This window comes from Anarrhichthys ocellatus, unplaced genomic scaffold, assembly GCF_004355925.1.
Source record: "Anarrhichthys ocellatus isolate YVR2014 unplaced genomic scaffold, GSC_Weel_1.0 scaffold26, whole genome shotgun sequence".
Taxonomy (NCBI): Eukaryota; Metazoa; Chordata; class Actinopteri; order Perciformes; family Anarhichadidae; genus Anarrhichthys; species Anarrhichthys ocellatus.
Genome location: NW_022280056.1, coordinates 1641355 through 1650202, shown reverse-complemented (window position 1 = coordinate 1650202; position 8848 = coordinate 1641355). Strand labels below are relative to the sequence as shown.

General features: G+C 40.0%; 3 protein-coding genes across 8 annotated transcripts in view; 1 reads left to right on the top strand and 2 right to left on the bottom strand.

Moving 5' to 3' along the window:
* Window positions 1–860, bottom strand: part of LOC116391380 (uncharacterized) — a 9391-nt gene extending 8531 nt beyond the window's left edge. For all 4 annotated transcript variants that reach the window (XM_031861897.1, XM_031861899.1, XM_031861900.1 and 1 more), the window contains exons 1-2: window positions 372–860; window positions 169–273 (exon numbers count right to left, since the gene is read on the bottom strand). In XM_031861897.1, the coding sequence (XP_031717757.1) occupies window positions 169–273; window positions 372–431 (165 nt within the window). In that variant the 5' untranslated portion in view covers window positions 432–860. The remainder of the gene's footprint in view (window positions 1–168; window positions 274–371) is intronic.
* Window positions 673–8848, top strand: part of mrtfbb (myocardin related transcription factor Bb) — an 82728-nt gene continuing 74552 nt past the window's right edge. For 2 of the 3 annotated variants that reach the window (XM_031861903.1, XM_031861901.1), the window contains exons 1-2: window positions 673–887; window positions 1044–1084. The gene's annotated coding sequence lies outside the window, so the exon portion shown is untranslated. The remainder of the gene's footprint in view (window positions 888–1043; window positions 1085–8848) is intronic. The other variant, XM_031861902.1, reaches the window with a different exon arrangement.
* On the bottom strand, window positions 1114–3880 carry igfals (insulin-like growth factor binding protein, acid labile subunit). The gene is made up of 2 exons (XM_031861907.1): window positions 3809–3880; window positions 1114–3707 (listed from the first exon to the last, which is right to left on the bottom strand). Exon 2 carries the CDS (start codon window positions 3700–3702, stop codon window positions 1969–1971), a length of 1734 nt encoding a protein of 577 aa, XP_031717767.1. The 5' UTR covers window positions 3703–3707; window positions 3809–3880; the 3' UTR covers window positions 1114–1968.

Below are 8848 nucleotides of genomic sequence, written 5' to 3'. Positions count from 1 at the left end.
AGAGAGAGAGAGAGAGAGAGAGAGAGAGAGAGAGAGAGAGAGAGAGAACACACACACACACACACACACACACAGAGAAGACACACACAAATATCAATGATTACGTTTTTGGTGAGTCCTGACCTTTCTGCGATTAACACTCATGAAACTAATGTATAACTTACTAACCTCTAGATCATCATCATCCGTTGATAAAAGCTCAAAGTCTTCCGGGACCGTCAGGGACAGACCAGCTGGTCTTTGGTATATAGTGGCAATCTCTTCATTCTCGGACTGTAACGCAAAGCCATTAACGTAAAGCCATTATTTTTGGTGTCGTTTGTAGTTGTAAGTAAAGTTATATAACATTTGTAGTAAGAAAAGAGACACACTGATGAAGAATCAAAGTCGATGGTCGGTAGATGTTGTTTCACTTTCTCCAGAATGTCCATTACTACCGGTAAAACGAAGGATTTTGTCCGGTAACGTTACCGTTTATCTGCCACCTCACTTGAGACTCCTTAGTTACCCTGGCAACGGAAAGCTTCGGAGTGCACGTGTGCTTCGCGTGGCGCTTCGAGTGTCGTCAACAGTGTTGCCTTCAGGTGCTTTAGGAAATATTGCAAATAACCCATTTGACAGGAACGTGTTTTACACCTGAACAGGTGATTAGCCCACAGGTGAGATAGATAGAGAGAGAGAGACGTGTTGTTGGAGGTAGGTTAGGCTCAGTAGACTGCACAAATATAGTGTATAAACATTAGTAAGGTCAAGTATGTGCACATGAGGGCATTGTGGCTTGTTGAAATGCAACTTGAATTCTCTCGCGCTAAAAGGAATATAGTGCAATCAGCAAGCTATCGTTTGCAGGTGCTGCATCAGCCGTGAGTTGAGGCAACTGTTGAGAGGTAATATTACATATACTCTGTTCCTATTCAAGTACTTTCTTTTTTTTTTTTGCTATATCAGTTTTGTTCTGTGAACTTTTTTCATTTGACTTGATAAGAGACATTACTGTGTGTGTGTGTGTGTGTGTGTGTGTGCGCGTGTATACTGTGGTTAAGATCATCCGTCCCATGATGTTAAAGAAATGAATTCCCTGTGGGTAAGTTGCATTGAACATTTTGAAAAGAAAGTGAAGGCATACATGTTTTAAAACATTTATTGTGCGTTGAAGACGATTTCCCAACAGTGTATTTAAGTGACAAACATGGATCATTACTACACCAAGTAATACACACATCTTGAAGACATTTTAGTTTCTGAGCTGTACAGATATGTCTTCCTGCCGGTAATGTTTGCCCAATCACGTGAATTATCGACCAAATTGGGATTCATACTGTAGCTTAATGGGCTGAACTTAAAATTTTGGAAAATGCCATTTCAGTTTTTCATTTCAAATTGTAGGCCTATATGCCATGGTTTTACCTGCTCCCTATTTAAATTGTCCCAAAATGCTCATGAAAAAGGCATGTTCAATGACATGAAGGGATATCTAAAATATATTTTAGAATATATCAAAAGATTTTAAAAATGCATTAAAGCTATACCTCAACATGTTTCCATGTCAAACAACCCCTCCGGGTAATCTGATTGGTAGAGGTTTGTGCCGTCGATCATACTCCTAAATATAAACTAAATCATCTTAAAGCATTTGAGGTGGATTGAGACAAACTCCTTTAATTTCTCCCTTCTCTGCAGAGAGTCAACAATGTGCCTGCTGCAGTTGCATGTAGTTAAAGCAAAATATGTCTGTTTATCTTTTCATTGAAAGGAATTCATAGCATCTTTAAAATATTTTGGATCCATTTTATCTAAAGGCTACAGATGACAACATTTATCTGTAAACAGTAAATGTGGAACCTGAATCATGCATTCGTATTACAATTTAAAATCTTGAAATGAGAAACTGGAAGCATATACTGTACATTGTTGAAACTATTACAGATTACACCAACCAGATCCCTTAACACATCTGTGCGTGTTTGTTTAGCAGCTTTGGAAGAGTTCGCTGTCTATATCTCGCAGGTCCTGACCAACTAGACGCGGTGGGCTGGTGCATGTAATGTTGTTGAATATGGTGATGGTTGTGTCGGGCTCTTCACCCTCTGCGTGAGTCTCCACCTGCCGAGGAATCACCGATGGATTCCTCAAGCTGTAGTTTCTGAGTGGGAGGGCACTGCAATCGCATTTCCACCGGTTCCAAGATAGCAAAAGTTTTTCCATACTCTCTGGAAAATCAGGGACCATGCTTGTCAAGGTATTATCTCTCAGGTCCAGATAGCGTAGTCTTGGGAGTAGCTGCGTTGTGCCATTCTGCAAAAATTGTCGACATTCGTTGTTGGACAACAGCAAGTACTCCAAATTCTTAAGGCCAGAGAATGTATGGGTTGTTAGAACCTCCAACTTGTTGAAACTCAAGTCCAGTCCCGATAGGCCCACCAGGTCAGCAAAACTCTGGTGTTCTACCTCAGAGATGTTGTTGTGTTGCAAGAAAAGCCTCCGTAAACCAGAGAGTCCAGTGAAAGCTTGAGTTGTGACTCTTGCTAGGCAACCTCTGTCCAGATGAAGGCTGTGAAGCTTTGACAGACCTTTGAACATTTGGTCGGGCAGAATGTGGAAGCAACTTCCAGACAAGTTGATGACAGCAATATGAGAGAGCCCAGTGAAACTACCCACTTGTGCCTCCTGCACTTGGTTGTGCTCTAGCTCTAGAACCTCCAGATGACCAAGCCCCTCGAAGATCCTTTCCCCCAGGGCTCGGATCCTGTTGTGGCTGAGTCGCAGCTCTTCTAAATACTGCAGGTCACGGAAAGTCCTGGGCCTGATTCCAGTGATTGAGTTGTTGGAAAGACGCAGCACGTGAAGACTATGCAGGCCCAAGAAAGTGTCGTCATGGAGAGCAGTCAGTCTGTTGTTTGTGAGATCCATCCATCGTAGTGACTTCATGCCTACAAAGGCTCTGGGTGCCACTGTCACAATCTGATTCTGGGCCAGGTAGAGCTTTTGCAGTTTAGTTAGTTTAACAAACACATTAGCTTTGATGACCTTGAGGTGATTTCCAGTCAGATCCAACTCTTTAAGCTCAGCAAGATTTTGGAGAAGCTGTGGCTGCAGGTAAGCGAGTCTATTCCCTGCGAGAACAAGCTCCCGCAGACCTTGCAGGTCGTGGAAAGCTGTCTCAGGTAAAACTGCTAATGAGTTCCACCCTAGGTTTAGAAGCCACATGTGTGAGAGTCCTGCAAACAGTCTTTCTTCAAGACGAGTGAGTTGGTTGTTATGCAGACTAATTGCGGCTATGTTGGGTGTATTCTGGAAGATCGTACCTGGTAACACCCGGAGGCGATTTCGCTCAAGGTGAATGTGTGCAAGCGACGGAAGTCCTTTAAAAGCCTGAGGGTCAAGTGTCACCAGCTCGCCACTCTGCAGATTCAAAAAGTCCAGGTTAGACAGATCCTTAAAAGACGACGCTGGGAGGGAGGTGAACAGGTTGCCATCCAGCCAGAGGGAATGAGTAGAGACGGGCATGTCCAATGGGACTTGTGTGAGGTTACGAGCACTACAGTACATGTTGAGCTCCAAGCTGTAGTCATCATGCAGACAGGTGCATCCTTTAGAACATGGAATGGGATCTTCGGCCACTTTCTCTCCAGCTGTGTCGGGGTCTGGCAACACCAGTGATGTTCCCAGTACCCACAACACCAACAGCACAATGGTTTGCATACCGGCTGTGGATAGAATATTAAAATATAAATACTCACTAAGTTCACTCCAGAATTTAGATGTTTAGATTGTTTTAATGCTGTATGGTCTACATTATATTGCTTACCTTGAGTATGAGAGGTCTTGATTCAAGGCGGACAGGCTGTGAAGCACTGAATGACTGAACCTTGTGCAATTGTTTGTATGCTGAATGGAAAGTTTGCCAAGCCCCCAAAGCCTTTTTTTTTTTAAAGTAGGTTGCACTGAATATGTATATTTAACCCATGCATGTCCACTAGACCTGTTTTGAAATCTTTTTTCATGTACAGACCTTTTTTCACAGAGGTTCATATTTATCATATCAACTTTGATAATTTTGATACAATAATCTAATGTCCTTAATGATTGTACTGTTAAGTCTGTAAAATGAGAACTGCCTCAGTAAAGGTGTTGGCCATACTTAATTAAGTTTCTAAAAAGTATTTGCAGTTCCTGTATGTCCATTATTCTTAATAAATGTCACATATATTTTATTGTCAAACAAACTAATAAGGCCTTTGGTGTTTACTAAAGCCAGGGTCCTGTCACGGAGTGCATTTGCTGTAGTTTTAAACTGATGCACAGATATGGTGAAGAGATACGACGGACCCAGTGCACCAGACATTTGACTGAATTCATGATTTTCTTTTTTCTTATATTGAACCTGATAACAGGCACATTTAACACGGGGTAATATGAGGCAAAATTGTATTTCACTTGTTACCTCAAACTTGGAAGTGTATTTCTCATATTAAGTATTCTCTGAGGACCACAGTTGTGAAATTGTAACATCTTTTTGAAACTGACTAGTGGCACCTTTTCCTGACTGAATGAACAAACGCTGTATATCCCAATACCGCAGACTCTAAACTAATCACAGCAACATTTTTGGTCCAAAAATAGTAATACTGTAAGACATACTACTCTAAACTCTACACTGGAAAAAAAAGACTTTTTGGCCCTGTAATTATTACCTCGATTATTTTTGTAAATTTTACAAGAAATTATCATTCCAGTGCTTTTACTTTAAAATATCACCTTTTATCTAATGTATCTTGTAATTATGTATCCTCATTTTTATAAGTACATTTTAATCATTCACACTAAGTAATATCTACTAAACTACTGTATTGAATGCACTACCTGACACAACAAAGTAAAATGTACTTGAGTAATACGAGTAAAACCTGGTAACCTATAGCGCGTACTCAGGGGGTGACGTCAGAGAAGATTTCGCGCTCCTTTATTCAACGAGACGACGGAACAGCAGAACCTGAACAAAGACGGCAGCGTTTCACCTGAGGAGAGGAACTTCATGGACGGGAGCCATTGGGGTAGGTTATATGTTTAATTAATGCTCTACGTTGCTGTTGAGCCTTCGGTCAAGTCTGTGTTTGAGTTGTGAACACTGAAGAGTAGCGAACTGGTCAGTTTAGCGTGCTAGCTAGTTAGGCTATCATGCTAGCTAACTTGGGACAGCATTACAGACATGGCTCACGGCGCTACATTTTCTGGACATGTTTTTGGTGGTTTTGGTCACGATTTTACAGGGTTCTCCCTTGAAAAGTTGTTGGCCTGGGGACACGGTGCTCGACCAGCTGCGCTCCGTCGACGAGGGGGAGGGGGAATTACTTCGGTTTTGTGAAGCCAACTTCTGCCACACAGGTGCTTTGCTGTGCTGAGTCACACGCACAGCGTGCTTTCTCTCGGACATCCTCAAGCGCAGCCGAGGTCGAATGAGGGAAATGTGACAAGACAGGGAATCATAGCTAAGCAGCAACAAGCACACTGGTCATGTGCTAAAAAATATCCCATACGTGGTGGAATTAGTGACTTTAGAGCGAGTCTAATACACCTAACATTATTTTGTCACTATCATATTCTAACATATTTTTAAAGTAACTTATATTTCTGTCATTAGTTTTAAACTGGTCTCTTATGTCTCTATCCAATGTGGTGTCCTTGATGATTAAGGCTTTGGGCATGAAACAAGGTGCCAGTACTGTGTTGAGTTAGTGTCGCATATCAACATGACCAGGTCTGCTGTGTATCTCAGTATTAACGTTATGTTGGCTTGTTTATGTGCTGTTTTTCTGTGTGGGGATAAAACATGCTATCAATATGAAGATTTAAGCCAAATTCAGATTTAATGTTGTGTGTTCATGTTTTAACATCATTTCTTTATATATTTCACAGAATATTAAAGGACGTTCACTCTCAGCAAGTTGACATCAACAGTTGACACAAGGTAAAATCAACTTAGTACTGTTATAGTTTAATTAACTTGACATATACATTTGAAGTCATATTTTGTGTTGCAGTCAATAGTACATTATACTGGGAGGACTACTGCATTAATTGTTTTAGCAAGGTACCTCATCTTGATGTTTTTTATTGTCTTTTGTTTCAGATCAATGAGTTCAGAAGAATAACCACAGTTCATCTGGAGCAAAACTTTTTGTCGAAATTGGACAATTGCACTACCAACTTTCTGGAGATACTTGGGACAAAGGGTGGAGTTGCAGGAACAAAGACCCATGCTGGAATCACCCAGCCTGGTAAAGTTTAGATATCTAATATTATATAAAATTATGTTGGGCTCATATGCACTGAGAATACAGTTGTGTGAAAAAGTGTTTGCCCCCTTCCTGATTTCTTATTTTTTTGCACGTTTGTCACACTTAAATGTTTCAGACCATCAAACAAATTTAAATATTAGACAAAGATAACACAAGTAAACACAAAATGCAGTTTGTAAATGAAGGTTTTTATTATTAAGGGAAAAAAAAACCAAACCTACATGGCCCTGTGTGAAAAAGTGATTGCCCCCTAAACCTAATAACTGGTTGGGCCGCCCTTAGCAGCAACAACTGCAATCAAGCAATCATGAACCGCCTTTTTAAGGTCATGCCACAGCATCTCAATCGGATTCAGGTCGGGACTTTGACTAGGCCACTCCAAAGTCTTCATTTTGTTTTTCTTAAGCCATTCAGAGGTGGACTTGCTGGTGTGTTTTGGATCATTGTCCTGCTGCAGAACCCAAGTGCGCTTCAGCTTGATGTCACGAACAGATGGACGGACATTCTCCTGCAGGATTTTTTGGTAGACAGCAGAATTCATGGTTCCATTTACCACAGCAAGTCTTCCAGGTCCTGAAGCAGCAAAACAGCCCCAGACCATCACACTACCACCACCATATTTTACTGTTGGTATGATGTTCCTTTTCTGAAATGCTGTGTTACTTTTACGCCAGATGTAATGGGACATACACCTTCCAAAAAGTTCAACTTTTGTCTCGTCAGTCCACAGAGTATTTTCCCAAAAGTCTTGGGGATCATCAAGATGTTTTCTGGCAAAACTGAGACGAGCCTTTATGTTCTTTTTGCTCAGCAGTGGTTTTCGTCTTGGAACTCTGCCATGCAGGCCATTTTTGCCCAGTCTCTTTCTTATGGTGGAGTCATGAACACTGACCTTAATTGAGGCAAGTGAGGCCTGCAGTTCTTTGGATGTTGTTCTGGGGTCTTTTGTGACCTCTTGGATGAGTCGTCGCTGCGCTCTTGGGGTAATTTTGGTCGGCCGGCCACTCCTGGGAAGGTTCACCACTGTTCCATGTTTTCGCCATTTGTGGATAATGGCTCTCACTGTGGTTCGCTGGAGTCCCAAAGCTTTAGAAATGGCTTTGTAACCTTTTCCAGACTGATAGATTTCAATTACTTTGTTTCTCATTTCTTCCTGAATTTCTTTGGATCGCAGCATGATGTCTAGCTTTTGAGGATCTTTTGGTCTACCTCACTTTGTCAGGCAGGTCCTATTTAAGTGATTTCTTGATTGAGAACAGGTGTGGCAGTAATCAGGCCTGGGTGTGGCTAGGGAAATTGAACTCAGCTTTCCAAAGATGTGATAAACCACAGTTAATTTATGTTGTAACGGGGGGGGCAAATCACTTTTTCACACAGGGCCATGTAGGTTTGGATTTTTTTTTTTTTCCCCTTAATAATAAAAACCATTTAAAAACTGCATTTTGTGTTTACTTGTGTTATCTTTGTCTAATATTTAAATTTGTTTGATCTGAAACATTTAAGTATGACAAACATGCAAAAAAATAAGAAATCAGGAAGGGGGCAAACACTTTTTCACACAACTGTAGATGCATAATGACGCATTTGAACACATTCAATATTTTTGTTTCCCCCACTATCGTCATTTTTTGAGAACACATCAGACTCGAAAATGTAAAAGTGAACATTAGTAAATTTGAATTTCAAAGAAGTCATTGAAGAGGACTATGCTCAACATGTCATGAAGATCCTTGTCATCCATGGAAATGCAACACAGAAAGGCTTCACTCCTGACAATCGTGTTCATCGTCAGAGGGAAAAGAGGTTCTTGATGACTGTCAAAGTGTGGCAAAGACTTGCCTTCTGCTCATGGGCTATATCTGTGTATCTAAGTGTTAAGCAATACCCATCGTTTCAAATTAAAAGTGTTTGTTAAATGACTAAATGTTTGTTGTGTTAAATTTCTTATTGGCAGCACTGATTTAGAAATGTTTTGTCTGGCAATGCCAACCAGATTATATGTTTTGGTATTTGTGTGTCTGTCAGCAGTGACCTCTTTCACCAGTTAACAAGTAAAGCTGCTGTAGTTTAAAAGATGTTTTGTAGAAGCCTTATGTTAAGACAATTTTATTAAATTAACAGTAGCCCAGTTTAAAAAAAAAAATGCAACATTCATATTTGAACAGTTGTGTAGAGTAGTAGTAGATAAAAGATATACTGTGTAAATATTACTTAATATTTCTCAATTGAAAAAGTAAAGAAAAGCTAGTTAAATATACATGTAACACCTAATTGAGTTTTACTGGGGTTTTGTAATTGGATGCAAAGGTAGCCTGAGTAAAGATTACTGTCAAAGGCTAAGTACATTTTATGTCTAAGGAAGACATTTGCAAGTAAAAGTTACTTGAAAATTTTGGATAAAAAACAATTCTTACTAGTAAGTAAACTTAACTTGAGAATTCCTGAGTAAAAATTACTCAATTTCTGAGTGCAAATTGTTACCTAGCTTTTTTTCAAGTAAATGTCACTTTTTTTTTTTTTTTTTTTTTTTTTTTTTTTTTTTTTTTTTT

Excerpts from the sequence above, each read along its gene's own strand:
- igfals (XM_031861907.1), bottom strand. The coding sequence starts at position 3,702 with ATGCAAACCATTGTGCTGTTGGTGTTGTGGGTACTGGGAACATCACTG.